The 16,601-nt window shown below is 38.5% G+C and overlaps 1 protein-coding gene across 5 annotated transcripts in view; it reads right to left on the bottom strand.

The window, feature by feature from the left end:
- The window catches only part of IL33 (interleukin 33), a 70,891-nt gene that overhangs the window by 16,945 nt on the left and 37,345 nt on the right, over window positions 1-16,601 (bottom strand). For 2 of the 5 annotated variants that reach the window (XM_005683684.3, XM_005683681.3), the window contains exons 2-3: window positions 4,934-5,089; window positions 1,493-1,600 (exon numbers count right to left, since the gene is read on the bottom strand). In XM_005683684.3, the coding sequence (XP_005683741.1) occupies window positions 1,493-1,589 (97 nt within the window). In that variant the 5' untranslated portion in view covers window positions 1,590-1,600; window positions 4,934-5,089. Of the gene's footprint in view, window positions 1-1,492; window positions 1,601-4,933; window positions 5,090-14,072; window positions 14,131-16,601 lie in introns of those variants that run through there. The other 3 variants (XM_013965943.2, XM_018052011.1, XM_005683683.3) reach the window with 3 other exon arrangements.

Genomic DNA, 16,601 nt, shown 5'->3' on the forward strand with positions numbered 1-16,601 from the left:
GTTTTGTGGCTTTTCCACTGTGTAAGATCCTGCTAGCTCACGGGAGGAGACAGTATTAAAATAGACTTTGTTGCTTGGGTACTCAGAGCAGTTTATTTACAAAAATAAGGTGTGACATTCCTTGCACCTTCAGTTTTGAGAAGCAGTTCATATCTGTCAGATACCACATAGGTATCTGTTGCAATTTTAGCCAAGAGTGTTTAAATAATGACAATTTTAGTATTAAACTGAACCAGTTATTATTGGAAGGGAAAAATCTGCTAAGGGACGATAAAAATAATGTAATGTGATTTGGGGATAATCTTAATCATTGTTTCTCTAAATGGCATAAATAAGCTGTTGGGTCCTTTGCACCCTTAAAGGATGGGTTACATTTTCATTTTCCATTAATGCCAGCGACTCTGGTATATATTCCCAGCCCGCTGCCTCATATCAGTATCTACGGAGAGCCCACATCTCCTAGGGTACAAAGAAAATGCATTCTTTATTAAGAGGGAATTTGGGGACACAGAGTCACTTCTAATGAGTCACTGTTCCTGAAAGGAGCATTTTGGCTCAGACATAAATAAAACAACTAACTTAGCTGTGACTCAGATACCTGGTGATTCAGATACCACAGCAGATTGGTCTTCCTACTTGTAAGAGAGGAGCATTAATGGGCCAGAGCCTCAGGGAAGACAGAAATGATATTCTGTCTGACATTGCTTTCTCTTCTAGCCTTACATGTTCAGGGAAATGAAGAGGAGCACCAAAGACAAAGATATGCCAGTGCCCACTACCATTTTTCATTCTCTTTTTTTCTCTCAGTACACCAGAGCTCTGTTAATTCTCTTGTGCTACTGCTCTCAAATGAAAAACATGAGTGTAAATTTGTATGATTGTTTCCTAGGATAGGTTATTTTAAGAATCAAAGATGTTAATAATTCTTTCATCTTGAAGGTATAGCTACTCTCTGATTTTATCTGCCCTTCAACTTATTTCAGACACGTTGAGTTTGCAACTGGATAAACTTGAGCATCATTTGGTCAATTTTGCTTTATTTGGTGCCCGGATTATTCAAATATCTTCACTTGTTATTCTCTCCTTTATCTGAAGTCAAGACCAAAAACTTGATATACCAAAGGTCTTAATAAATGTTTGTTGAATAAAAGTCAGTCAGTTTAAATTTTTGTTAGGTGATCTGGGAAAAAGGTTTTGGGATTTGGTGGCAGTAGGTTTGGGTAGAGAAGAAATTGATATGACAGGCTGTAATTATATTTATCACTATTAACAGGTTTAAATCACCTAAGCCTCTCCTGTTCTGTGGTATATCAAATAAACAAAAGTTGGCCCTTTATAGTCTGATTTTACAACCAAAGCCTTCTCTATTATACACTTATGAGCCATCTTAGTAGTTTTTAATAAGTTTACATGTATAATCATTGGATTAATAAAGATTTGGTAACAGATAAACAACAGTGTGTAAAACAATCAGAAAGACTTAAGTCCTTACTTCTCAACTTGGGAGATTTTACCAAGGCTTTGCCTGCTGTGCTTTTCATCTTTGCTGGGGACATTTTGGTGGTTGAATACTTCATTTTAGGCTTCATTTTTCAGGCTCCTGTTGAATTAAAATATAATGTTAGTTCAACTGTCTCAACCTGAAAACAAACAGAAACAACTGTGGCTAACTCAATATAAAATTGATAACAAAGCTACATAGAAAAATAATTCAGTAAAATTTGAATGTAGTATTCTGAATATATATATATATATATATATATACATACATACATACTAGAACTATTGTCAGAGGGTGAAAAGATTCCAATCTTAAACTTTACTTTGTGGGCTTGTTGTTAGTGGAAATATTGGTTCTGAAATTCTGAGACTGTTTTTTGCTATACTATGCAATAGAACAAATGTATTGGTGTTATAGGATTTTCACTGCAGGGAAAAGGAGATATAAATATAAAATAAAAGTAGAAAAGAAAATCCCTGTAGTATTAAATTTGAATTATCAGTATCAATGTGCCTGTATCTTAGTTTCTAACTACTTTTTCCACCGAAACCAAGATTCTAGATCTGGCTTGAGAAATAATAGAAGTGAACACTGAGTATCTCATTGTGCCAGAAAGCAGTGAATTATTCAAAAACTAGTGAGGCTGTGTCAAAAGGACACAGGAGTCCCCTTGAAGGGTCTCCTGCTGCACAAATTTGGCACAGTTTGAGCATCAGAAAAAATGATGGTAATTGACTATAAAGCATTTTATTTTAAAAAAAAGCTGCAAGTCCATAGCATTTCTTATGAATAAATAAGATTTATTATCTCCTCAAGGATTTTCTTATGATCTTTCTTTCTGTCTTCTTCTTCTGGGACTCCTATAATTCGAATGTTGGAGCGTTTCATATTGTCCTGGAGGTCTCTGAGATTGTCCTCATTTCTTTTAATTCGTTTTTCTTGTTTCCTCTCTGATTCATTTATTTCTACCATTCTATCTTCTATTTCACTAATCCTATCTTCTGCCTCCGTTATTCTACTATTTGTTGCCTCCAGAGTGTTTTTGATCTCATTTATTGCGTTATTCATTATATTTTGACTCTTTTTTATTTCTTCTAGGTCCTTGTTAAACCTTTCTTGCATCTTCTCAATCCTTGTCTCTAGGCTATTTATCTGTGTTTCCATTTTGATTTCAAGATTTTGGATCATTTTCACTATCAATATTCGGAATTCCTTCTCCGGTAGATTCCCTGCTTCTTCCTCTTTTGTTTGGTTTGGTGGGCAACTCTCCTGTTCCTTTACCTGCTGAGTATTCCTCGGTCTTTTCATCTTGGTTATATTGCTGCGTTTGGGGTGGCCTTTTTATATTCTGGTAATTTGTGGAGTTCTCTTTATTATGGAGCTTCCTCACTTTGGGTGGGGTTCTATTCATTATGGAAGGAATGATAGAATTAGAAAAATCACCATTTTGCAGCGTCCAATTTAATATTTGATTCAGGCAAGGATCATCAATGATGCTGTTCCTTAATTATCAAGCTGGGTCATAGTACCATTTTGAAGGAATATGGAGTTGTCTTATAAATTGCGTAGGTCAGGAAGATTCCCTAGAGAAGGGAATGGCTACTCACTCCAGTATTCTTCCACAGAGAATTCCATGGACAAAGGAGCCTACTGGGCTACAATCTGTGGGATCGCAAAGAGTCAGACATGACTGTGTAACTAACGTTTTCACTTTCACTTTCATGTATTCTTTCAGTAGGGTACTGCAACCAGGCTTCATGGTCAAGGTAAGGCATTGTTGCTGTGCTTTGTGGAGGGAGCAAGATTGCTCCTCCAGTCTTAAACTTTCTCTAATATTATCTGAAATTCTATAATAGTTAATACTTCTTTTAGTAAGCATTGCTCTCTTTGTGCTAGATTTAAAAAATTTTAATCCAAATTATCCCAAGAGTGGTTACTATTTAAATCTCTTATAAACTTCATTAGGACCAGCTCTTCTAGCAGACTAAAGGAGGAACATTGAGTTCCTGGGTTAGAGGATTCATTGGAAAATAAACTTCCTGCACCTTTATTTTTGTCCCTTGCCAAGTCCCCAGTAGGCTGAAATTCCAAATTTTCTTGTTTAAATGGAACTAGAATCTTACACAAAGCCATTCTATTTATAGCCTGTCTGATGAGCAAAATCCTTCAATGATAGCATAATTGAGATTCCCTATTTTGCCCCTAGAAATGAATGTATCGTCCATGGGAGTAAATATTATCCTCACAGAGCATGAGGGGCTCACATCAATCCCTACCTTTTTCCTCTGATTCTGCTGCCTTTATTGATCAAGAACAGTTGAACATAAGAAGCAGAGAAACTTAGACATCATTTCCTGAGCACCCCACCCACCCCAACTCTGTAGTTGAGTAGGCTAGGTCTGAAAGGTTAAGTGCCTCGCCCAGGTTCACAAAAGCAGAACCAGGACTAGAATCTAGTCTCATGATTTCCATCTTTATGCCAGAGCTTCCTGACCCTGGCTATTCTCTTCTCCCTCCAAATGTAGAAAGAAAGTAAGCAGAAATGAGAATTCAGCTTCAAATGCTCAAGCAATTGTCCAAATTCTTTTAAATCATAAATTTCAGAATATGATATTTAATTTGTAACCATAATGTGGGATAGTGCATTTAAGTAGCTTTACTGTGTTAAATTTTAAATTGTACAGAAAATAGTTCAAATAGTACCCTGCACACAGTAGGTGTTCAGGTAATATTTTACTGATAACATGAAGATTACATTGCTGGATTTGTTTTTCTCTTTTATCCAAGAATCCTTATGTCCTAGAAAAAAATCTCTTGGATAGACATTTTTAAAAGTTGTATTTTCAAATAAATCTGGGAAATATTTCAATCTATATTCCACTTCTTGGAAAGTCAGAATTCATATTAGCATAGTAAAGGTGCTGACATTCCCTCACTGTGGAATTGTGGGTACCTTTGTTTAATTAATTATTTTCAGTGATTATTTGATCTCAAATAATCTCCTCAGTTCACTCTGTTAACATTCCCATGGTTAGTTTGAGAGAACACACTTGGAGGAACTCTGTTCTAAACCAATATTAGCCTGTAGATTCATGTAAGATAGATAAGAAACTGAAATATAACATTTAAAATGGAGTCACTGACACAGAAAAGGTCAACTGCTTTTTAAGGAGCATGCAATAAGTCAAAAACGAAATATTTTCTAATTTTTGTCTGAAAAACAAAACATTTTCTTTAAACAACCTACAAATCTTTTACCTTAAAAAATACAATCACTCTTAAAAAATTTTTATGCTTAAAATTTACTGTTTATTCTCTTATTTTAAAATCAGAAATATTAGAGTATGGCATTGTAAACATTACTGGTTCTTTTGAGCTGTTCTTTCCAATAATATATGGCAAATATTCTCGCATACTGGTTATGATACCCACCTAAGTTATAAATGTGAAGGGCTGGTCTCAAATGATGAGGCTTCCTGTTGTCCACACTTGGTAGTAGTTGATGCAGTTATATGCCAACTCTACTTATATATACACACTCTTGGATTAAGCAACGTTGGGTGACAGCATTAGATGAATGAGGCAATCCTAATAGAGCCAGTTGAATGGGTTAGAATGGGTGGGAAATGCATTCCCATTCCCACAACTAAATCCTAAACAGAGCTTTTAGATTATTTTAGCCATAGCACTTTCAATGAGCTGTACTCAGTTAATCATTAACTTTGATAAAACCTCTGTCATTTGGACTCTACATACTGTTTATTACTCACCATGGAACATATAAGGACCCAGATTATTTAATTGCCTTTCTCTTTCCTACAGAAAGTTGAAAACTTTTCAAGTAATTTTTTTTCTGGTTATGAAAATGATATATATACACTTAGGAAATGGGTAAATGACAGGAAAGCATGTATACTGTAGATCCTAACATTCTTTTTTTCAGTGAAGAAGTACTATATATATCTATTTTTTAATAAAAAGTAGAATCATACTGCAGATGTTATTTTATAAGCTTTTTCATTATACAGTTAACGTACATCATAAGCATAAACATGACATTTTTGCATGTCAGAATAATTCTTTTTACAGGGAGCATTACAAATTGTCAGAGAACATTTAACAGGCCTATTCCTGCATGCTGTTTTCTATTTCTCAAGCATTCTCTGTTCCTTATTTGTTCCTATTCTGAGAATGAGTAGAGCTGCATGCAATTTTCAGGACTAAAGTCATAGGATGAGACATGCAGCGACTCTTTTCAGCGTCAGCGACCTTGTATGTATTCAGTTCATTTCATTCGCTCAGTCGTGTCTGACTCTTTGTGGCCCCATGAATCGCAGCACGCCAGGCCTCCCTGTCCATTACTAACTCCCGGAGTTTACTCAGACTCATGTCCATTGAGTCAGTGATGCAATCCAGCCATCTCATCCTCTGTCTTCCCCTTCTCCTCCTGCCCCCAATCCCTCCCAACATCAGAGTCTTTTCCAGTGAGTCAACTCTTTGCATGAGGTGGCCAAAGTACTGGACTTTCAGCTTTAGCATCATTCCTTCCAAAGAAATCCCAGGGCTGATCTCCTTCAGAATGGACTGGTTGGATCTCCTTGCAGTCCAAGAGACTCTCAAGAGTCTTCACCAACACCACACTTCAAAAGCATCAATTCTTCAGTGCTCAGCTTTCTTCACAGTCCAACTCTCACATCCATACATGACCACAGGAAATAGCCTTGACTAGATGGACCTTTGTTGGCAAAGTAATATCTCTGCTTTTCAATATGCTATCTAAGTTGGTCATAACTATCTTCCAAGGAACAAGCGTCTTTTAGTTTCATGGCTGCAATCACCATCTTCAGTGATTTTGGAGCCCCAAAAAATAAAGTCTGACACTGTTTCCACTGTTTTCCCATCTATTTCCCATGAAGTGATGGGACCGGATGCCATGATCTTCGTTTTCTGAATATTGAGCTTTAAGCCAACTTTTTCACTCTCCACTTTCACTTTCATCAAGAGGCTTTTTAGTTCCTCTTCACTTTCTGCCATAAGGGTGGTGTCATCTGCATATCTGAGGTTGTTGATATTTCTCCCAGCAATCTTGATTCCAGCTTGCGCTTCTTCCAGCCCAGCATTTCTCATGATGTACTCTGCATAGACGTTAAATAAGCAGGGTGACAATATACAGCCTTGACGTACTCCTTTTCCTATTTGGGACCAGTCTGTTGTAAAGATATATAAGCCTGCATTTCTGCTACTAAAGCACCCTTTCTCCATCAGAGCTTGGGTCCCCATGTCTGTCTGTCTGTCTTTCTCTCTCTCTCTCTGTCTCTTTCACTTTCTTAACGTCGACTCTGGACCACGAGGTTCCGGTCCATTACAGGACCGCAACAACAATATATATAATCATATAAATATACTATAAGCAATCTTGTATTGATCAATCCTTTGGCTGTTTCCAGTTTTCCCCTTTTCTTCTTTTCTGCTATAACCAGTGTTGTAACTTACAGGTCTATGTGTGTGTATGTTTGTGTGTTGTGATTCTGGTAAGCCTTTGGAAATTCATTGGTAGCATACATTCCTTGTAGCAAGATTTCTGGATCAAACTGTATAAGCATCTTATATTTTGATAGATATTATCCAACTGACTTCAAAAAGTTTGTATTGATTTGTAATTTCAGCAATTCAAGTGCATGCCCTTTCTCCATTGCCTTAGCAGCAGGGGTCCAGTGCGGGTAGGGGAGGTCATCGCCTTTAAAATGTTTGCTTTCTAAAGAGTGGGAAATAGCTCATGGTTTTGAATTTTGTTTCTTTAATTATTTAGTGAGATTTAACATTTTTTTAAAAACATATTTGTTGTCATTGTCTGTAAATTAATGACTTTTATGAACTCTTTGTAAATTAAGAGGTGAAATTGTTGTCTGTGAAAAAATTTCCCCAGTACCGATTATTACTTTATTAATTGCATTTAAAATATTTTTTCATAAAAGTTTTCCAGTATTATGTGGTGAATTTTTTTAAGATATTTAAAAATTTTATTTATTTTTAATTGAAGGATAATTGCTTTACAGTGTTGCACTGATTTCTAGCAAACATCAAGATGATCAGCCATAGGTTTACTCATGTTTGATTGATTTTTTGCCAATTTATTTATTTTTTAATTGAAGGATAATTGCTTTACAGAATTTTGTGGTTTTCTGTCAAACATCAACAAGAATCAGGCATAGGTACACCCATGTTATGTTGTAAATTTTAATCAACATTTCCTTCTATAACTTCTGAATTTTGTGTCCTGCTTTGAAGATTATAAATTAATTTATAAATTATAGATTTATAAAAGATTATAAATTAATTTATCATGCCACTTTCTAAAAGTTTTATTCTTTACTATTTAATATTTAAATCTTTAATCCCTTATTATGTCTAGTATAAAGAGTAATTTAGGGATTTTTTTTCCCCAAATGCTTATCCCAAACACCTTTGTAATCCAATTTAGAAAAAGTGAGGCTTCATATGTTATGTGGGGAGTAGAATTCAAGGAGCTGTGAATATAATGGTAAGGAGTTTGACTTTTACTCTGTAGCTAACAGGAATCTTTTATAAGTTTTTTAAGCAAGTGAGAAATATCAAAGATGTGTTTTATGAATGTAATTTTATGGCTGTATGAAGGACTAGAAGAAAGGAAAGAATGCCAGTTAGGAGGCCAATTAAATAACCCAGGCAAAAAGCAGTGAGGATAGAGCTAGGGCAGTGTCAGTGAGAGCAGTCAGGAGGGGATGAATGTGATTAGTGCTTCAGGCATATTTCATAAGAATCCTTGAATGTTGAATGAGGAAGGGCCCCAGAGATCCCTGGTCCTACCTCCATTGTTGCATAGGTCTTTAGTGGCTGAATCAGGATTAGAACAAAAGTTCATTCGCAGTTCAGTGTTGTGTCTGCCACAGAGCCTCCATAGCTCTTTTTGGATGTGGGTGTATTAGCTCTGGACAGGGGAAGGGAAGGCAAAGGGAAGTGAAATTGGTGCCAGTGGTCTGGGTAGGAAACTCAGGTGAAAAGTTCATTGACAGGAACAAGTAATGAGTAATATGGGGCAAATGGTATCTCAAACTTAAGGAACAGTTATATGGAAATTTCAGCAGGGAGCTGGAGCTGGGTTGTGGGTTGAGAAGGCCAGACTTAGCCATGTGGATTTGTTCATTTGTGAAAGTATAACTGTTGATTATGTGGGAGCAAAGTGAGATTGGCTCAGCTGAGTGTGGAGCAGGAAGAGAAAGCTGTGTCTAGATGGAACTGTGGAGACTCTTACATTTAAGGGTTAAGAGAAGAAAAGGAGTTAGCAAAGAAGATCAGAAAGAGAAGGACACACAAAAAAAAAAGGTTATATTATGAAGGCTAAGAAAGCAGATCCTCTCAAAAAGGAACATTTGATGAGCAGTGCAGAGAACTAGCAGATTAGAGGCCTTGGAGAGAGTCCTTTAGGCAAGGTAGGAAACTGTAGTGCACTGCACAGTGTGAAGAAGAAAGAAGAAAGACTTTTTAAAAAGTACAGTAATGAAAGGGAAACACAGAGAAAATGGTATCTTGACAGCAGTATGGAGAAGGGAGGATGCTGCTAACTAGTCAGGTGAAAAGTCTAGGGCAAGTTACTTGATGTCTCTAAAGCCTCAGTTTCCTCATAATAACACTTTTTCTTATAATATTTTGAACTCATGGGATTTTTATGAGAATTATATAAGGAGGTACATTTTAAGCACTTAGCATAATAGCTAGAACATAGTAAAACTTAACCCATTATTATTATTTTTTATTAGAATATTAAACTCCTAGGTGTATTTCAATGTAGAGAGAAAGTAGTGAATGAGAAAGAGAAAACTGATATAGTTTTCTATATCAAAACTATATAAATAGTTTTCTATATCAAAGTCCCAGAGGAGACAGAGAAGAGAGAGGGGGAAAGAATACTAGCGGAAGGTCAGCTTTGAAAAGGAGGGGGCATATTTCTTTGTGCAGGAGAGGAGGAAAAGTGAGAGAATGAGGGAGATGTGAAATGTCAGGTCTAGGAACATGAACTTGAGGGTCTTGTAAAATGGCCTGATTCTTCTTCATAAAGTAGGTTGTGAGAAGCTTTACAGCGATTAAGGGAAATATAAATATGCTTAAAAGACTTAACTAGGGAATGGGGTAATACTGTTCATGGATATCAAGCTTCATTTTGGGAAGATGAAAAAAATTTTGGAGCTGGATTATGATGGTTGCTCACTAATGTCAGTGTATTTCATATACACTTAAAATGATTAAAATGAAGATCAGATGTATTATATTTATTGTTACATTTTAGCACAATTTCTAAAGGTTTTAAAAATGGGAGTGGGAGAAGTAAAAATACAGAAGCTTGTTTTATATTATAAACAGGTGAATTCCAGTGTTCTTATCTTGGAGGTGGAGATGTTCTGATGATAATGGTGGTCAGGATGAGGCTTTGTCAGTGAGCTGTGCATTGCATGTGGGTTCTTTACCATCTGAACCACCAGCAAAGCCCTGTAGAGGTCTAAAGAATCATTAAAACAGGCAATGAAGTCAACTGAGGGTGATGATAGAGGAGGCAACTCAAACAGAAAAGGATGTTGGGATCCCTGGTAACCAGAATGGAAAGACATTAACATAAGTAGTTGGGCCCAGGGTTGAGGTTACCAAGGGCAGTGGAAAATGAGAAATGTGCCACTTCCTGTACTGGTGCTAGGAAATGGGCACACAATGAAGGAGAGTGGGTTTAAGAATAGTGGTGTCACAAGGGGAAAGCCATGTTTTAGACAATACAAGGAAAGAACAGGAACTTTTTAAGAAAGGAGGAAGAAGAGGGTAAGAGTGTATGTGTAGTGGAGAGGAACATTTCAGAGGAAATGACATACATTTAAATCACTAAACCCTGAAGAAAATCGCCACCCACGCCAGTATTCTTGCCTGGAGAATTCCATGGACAGAGGAGCCTGGCTGGCTACAGTCCATAGGGTCACTGAGAGTCGGATACGACTGAGCGACTAACACTAAATCACAAAAAAGTAAAATAAAAACCTGAAATGAGATTTTAATCAAGGAATAGTGTCTTAAAAAGAAATTCATTAGTTGGTAATTCATTTCTGAGCAACAACAACAACAAAAATGTAGGCGATATTATCGTTTCCAAAGTTGCCATGTGTATGATTGCTTCTTTGGCTGGAGAAGGCTTCCAGAAACCTACATTCCACAAATAGTGAGTGCCCATTAGTTGCCAGGGACTATGTCTTCCAGCAGCATTAACCCATGGGACACTGCACAACAGTTTTCATTTTACTTTGTCATGTAATCTACATTTGATCAAATGGAAAATTGTTTATTGAATCAGTAAATGTCTCTTATATATGAGGTTTGATTAGCAATTTCTCTCTTCCCAAAACTGATACCCTTAAGAGTGTTAAGTTGGCTGCTGGTCTTTCTTTCCTCTTTGTGGATTTTACTTTTAAAATAAATGAATTTAATCAAATTGGAGTGAGGAGTCTTGTTAAAATGCAGAGTTTATGAGAAATTTTTATTAAAAATATATGTTCATTATGGACAATTTGGATGATACAGAAAATAGAAAGTTTAATCTTTGATGTCCTACAAAGTAGTTAAATGCTTTGAAAAGAAATATAGCTAGTAATCATTATAGAGAAATCCCAACCTTTCTGAGGTCCCGAGTTCACAAGTGGTATGGATTTGTATCTGCACAGAGTGCTTAGAATAACAATAATAAATCAAACACTTTTCTAGTGCTCAGCTAGGTGCTAGGGATACAGTAGTGAATAAAGCAAACTTCTTCCTGCCCTCCTGGAGTTTATTCTTTTTGGGGGAGATATATTTTGAGAAAATAAACCATACAAATAAATCAATATGATAAATAAGAATTAGATTGATGAGGAAGTTTAAGGACTAGAATGGAACTAAGATAGTGTGGTCAGAGAAGGTGGCATTTAAGCTGTGCCCAAAGGGTGTGAAGAACATATGGCTGAAAGGGGACAGAGGATGCCTTCTGGATAGAGAAAACTCCAGGGGCAAAGGCCCTGACAGAACTTGCAGTTTTTAGGGAACTAAGAGCACCAGTGTGGCTGGAGCAGATTGGGCAATTGGAAGAGTATAATGTAATGGGGTTGGAGATGGAAGGAGGAAAAAACCAAGTAGGGCTGGGCCCTGGAGGCCAGGGGAATGAGTTGGATTTCATTCAAAGTGCAATGGGAAGCCAAAGAAGGGTTTTAAGTAAGGTGGAATATGACTTAGTTTTTTAAAGAGTGCTCTGGCTGCCATGTGAGGAACAGATGGAGGGCAGTAAGAGAGAAGGAATGAGACCAGCAGGGAGTCTGCATTAGTTCAGACTCTTCATGATGGTGGTGGCGATAACACTAATGGTGATAACAGTTACAGTATCTTGGGCATCTTCTGTGGATCAGATATTTTACATACATTGTTTATAATAGTCACCATATCACCAGTATTTGATATTATTTCCTCCATTTTAGAAGTGAGGAAATAGAGACTCAGAGTGATTAACTGTCTTGCAAAAGGCCACATAGTCAGTAAGTAGCAAAGGCAGAATTTGAAATCAAGTCCATTTGGTTCTTTCTCTTATTCCATGGGAGCCATTGGTAGAATAAGGTGAAATTGAATTCCTGGGCCTTCAGTGCCATTCACTGTGTTGTCAGGCTTGCGTGTTCTTGTTTGTGCAGAGGAACTCTGAGGGTATGGTGGAATTATACTAACCCATTGTTGGGTACAAGAAAATTATTGAAAGAAGTCAGCACCCCAAAATTGATCCTGGCTGGTAGGAGAGAGGGGAAATGGAAAATATGACTAAGCTTGGCAACACTGAATGCCTTAATTCTGAGAGATTTTACAGGGAAGCAGAAGGGAAAAGATAAGAGGGAAGTGTGCTTACACTGACCCTCTCCTCCATTGTTTGTGGTGGCTTTAATTCTTTCTTGGGGGAGATCAGACTAACTGATATGGAAGAAGGGGGCAACAATGAGATAGCACTCAAACTGAATCACTTCCTGTTCTCCACTCCCCACCACTCTGAAAATTTCTACGTGCCTCCTAGGGAGAGGAAACACTCTATTAAGAAATCTGGCAAATCAATCTATGACTCAAGCCAAACCTTTTGTGAGTTTTCAGGGAAGGGATGATGTGAGTTTCAGGGAGGGATGGTATGAGTTTTCAGGGAAACTTTCTTTTATGTATTCAAGGTAAATAACAGCATTTGTAAAACACTCTATGCTTTCTTACAGTTCCTCTAGATGCATCTTATCCAATCATTTTCATACCCTGGTGTGACCCACCCCTTCAAACTTTTTGGCCTCACACACCCCTTTCCTCATTACCCTGTACATTTTAGACCCACTGGATGATCTACTGTTCCTCAAGTTACCATGCACTTTCACACCTGCATGCCTTGTTCAAGTTGTTCCTCTTGCTAAATTTGTCTCTTCCCCTTTACATGGGAAACTTCTATTTAACCTTTAGAGCTCAATTGAAATGATTTTGTCTACCAATCCAATAGAATTTATTGCTTCCTTCCTTACTTGCTTATCATATCCAATGTTGTTTCTCTTTGTTTCCTTCATTGGCTGTTAGCTCCTTGGGAACGAACATTATACCTTAGTCATTTTTTGTTTTCCAAGCAACTACTCTTAAGCAGACACTCAATAAAATGTTGTATAATTTGTATAGGTCCTTGCAGAAACCCTACAAACTAGGCAAGGCAGGCATCATCAGCTGGACAGATGTGGAAGCCCTATCCAAATCCCAAAGATCACCACAGAGTGGTGTAGCAGGAACTGTGGGTTGAGCAATATGAAACTGGCACTACTGAATTTTGACCTATAAAAATAACACTTTTATATGACTCAACCTGATAGAACCCAGGTCTTCTTGTTCTTGGGTCAGTGCTTGTTCTAAAGCATTTAAAGAAGCTGACTTTATGTTTAGTCTCTGGCTCTGTGGTTTTAGTGTGATCAACATTTTGAATTATTCAGTTCAATGTGTTGTTTTATTCCCTTTGGTTGCCCCACCTCATGCCTCACATATGTGGCAAATAGATTCAAGGAATTAGATCTGGTAGACAGAATGTCTGAAGAACTATGGACAGAGGTTCCTAACATCGTACAGGAGGTGGTGACCAAAGCCATCCCAAAGAAAAAGAAAGGGAAGAAGGCAAAGTGGTTGTCTGAGGAGGCCTTACAAGTAGCTGAGAAAAGAAGTGAAAAGCAAAGGAGAAAAGGAAAGATATACCCAACTGAATGCAGAGATCCACAGAATAGCAAGAAGAGATAAGAAAGCCTTCTTAAGTGAACAATGCAAATAAATAGAGGAAAACAATAGAATGAAAAAGACTAGAAATCTCTTTAATTGGAGATACTAAGGGAACATTTCATGCAAAGATGGGCACAATAAAGGACAGAAATGGTGAGGACCTAACAGAAGCAGAAGAGATTAAGAAGAGGTGGCAAGAATATACAGAAAAACTATACAGAAAAAATCTTAATGACCAGATAACCACAATGGTTTGGTCACTCACCAAGAACCAGACATCCTGGAGTATGAGGTTAAGTGGGCCGCAGGAAGCTTTACTGTGAAAAAAAACCAAACAAACAAACAAAAAAAACTAGTAGAGGTGATGGGATTCCAGCTGAGCTGTTTAAAATCCTAAAAGATGATGCTTTTAAAGTGCTGCACTCAGGGGGATGCGGTCCTAAGATGGCAGAGGAATAGGACAGGGAGACCATTTTCTTCCCCACAGATTCATCAAAAGAACATTTGAATGCTGAGTAAATTCCACAAAACAACTTCTGAATGCCAGCAGAGGACATCAGGCACCCAGAAAAGCAGCCCATTGTCTTAGAAAGGAGGTAGGAAAAAGTATAAAAGATAGAGCTCTGTCCCAGGAAGGGAGTCTTAAAAAAGAGAGAAGTTTCCAAACACCAGAAAACACTCTCACTGCCGAGTCTGTGGCGAGTCTTGGAACCATAGAGGGCAACATAACCGGGAGGAAAAATAAATAAATAATTAAACCCCACAGATTACGTGCCCAACGGTAACTGCCCCAGCGGAGAAGCAGCACAGACGCCTGCATCTGCCACTAGCAAGCCAGGGCTGGGCAGGGAGGCGTGGACTGCATTGCTTAGAGTAAGGACCGGGCCTGAATGCCCCGAGGGCAATCCGAGGGAACTAACTTGAGGTAGCAAACCAGACTGTGGGATAGCTACCGCGCGAAAAGCCCTAACCTAAGACCCCACCAGGCCCACTCACAGAACAAAGGACAGGCAGGCCAGTGCAGCCAAAGCCAGAAGGGGCAATCATGGCCCCAGAGAGGCATTATCTACCAAACTGCAAACAGGCTTTGTTGCTAACCAAGACTTCTTGGGATTCTGGATGCTCAACATCCTCCTGAGAAGGTGCGCCAGTTGTACACCCAGAAAACCGAGTGGCAGGGACGAGGGAGGCGATAAGTCACAGTGACCACGCTTGCCAAACACCTGGTCACCTGAGCTGCTCGGACCTGGGAAGGACACAAAACGCAGGCCCAACCGAGTCTGCGCCTCTGAGGGCTACCTGAGTACCTGAACCTGAGCGGCTTAGACCTGGGAAGTGTATACAACCCAGGGCTGGCCTCAGATAGTTCCCAGCAGAGCAACCTAGAGCCTAAGCAGTGTTGACAGGGAAATCACACACGCAGTGAGCGGGGACAAACCCAGTATGGCCGAGACACTGTGAGCACATGCCAGCGTTATTCATTTGCAGCGTCCCTCCCTCCCCACAGTACGACTGAACAAGTGAGCCTAAAAAAGTGTCCACCACTGCCCCCTTGTGTCAGGGCGGAAATTAGACACTGAAGAGACCAGCAAACAGAAGCTAAAACATAGGGAACCTCGTTGGAAGTGAGAGGTGCAATTGATTAAAACCCTGTAGTTAATACTGACTACCTAGGAAAGAGCCTATAGATCTTGAGAAATATAGGATCAAGGAACTATCCGAAAATGAACTGACCCCACATTGCCCATAACAACACCAGAGAAAGTCCTAGATACATTTTTACTATTTTTACTATCATTCTTTAATCTTTTTTTATTTTTAAGTTCTGTATTACTCCTTTAATTTTCATTTTTGTAACCTACTATTACTTTGCAAAAAAAAAAAAAAAGAGAGACCCTATTTTTAAAGCAAACTTCATATATATCTATTATAATTTTTGTGACTTTTTTCTTTAATATGGCATTTTTGAAAGTGCAACCTCTACTCTAGCTTTTTAATCTTTGACTTTTGGTATTTGTTATCAATTTTGTACTTTTAAGAACCCAATCTTCAGTACCCATTCTTACTTGGGAGCGAGATTACTGGCTTGACTGCTCTCTCCCCCTTTGAACTCTCCTTTTTCTCCGCCAGGTCGCCTCTATCTCCTCCCTCCCCCTTCTCTTCTCTACTCAACTCTGTGAATCTCTTTGTGTATTCTGGACAGTGGAGAACACTTAGGGAACTGATTACTGGCTGGATCTGTCTCTCTCCTTTTGATTCCCCCCTTTATCCTCCTGGCCACCTCTGTCTCCTTCCTCCCTCTTCTCTTCTCTGTGTAACTCCGTGAACATCTCTGAGCAGTCCAGACTATGGAGTGCACATAAGGAAGTGATTACTGGCTAGCTTGCTCTCTCCTCTTTTGATTCCACCTCATCTCATCCGGGTCACCTCTATCTCCCTCCTCCCTCTTCTCTTCTCCATGTAACTCTGTGAACTTCTCTGGGTGTCCCTCACTGTGGAGAAACTTTTCATCTTTAACCTAGATGTTTTATCAATGGTGCTTTATAGATGGAGAAGTCTTGTGGCTACTGTAAAAATAAGACTGAAAACCAGAAGCAGGAGGCTTAAGTCCAAATCTTGAGAACACCAGAAAACTCCTGACTCCAGGGAACATTAGTCAACAGGAGCTCATCAAACGCCTCCATACCTAAACTGAAACCAAGCACCACCCAAGGGCCAACAAGTTCCAGAGCAAGACCTACCACGCAAATTCTCCAGCAATGCAGGAACATAGCCCTGAGCTTCAATATACAGG

This window comes from Capra hircus, chromosome 8 (assembly GCF_001704415.2).
Source record: "Capra hircus breed San Clemente chromosome 8, ASM170441v1, whole genome shotgun sequence".
Taxonomy (NCBI): Eukaryota; Metazoa; Chordata; class Mammalia; order Artiodactyla; family Bovidae; genus Capra; species Capra hircus.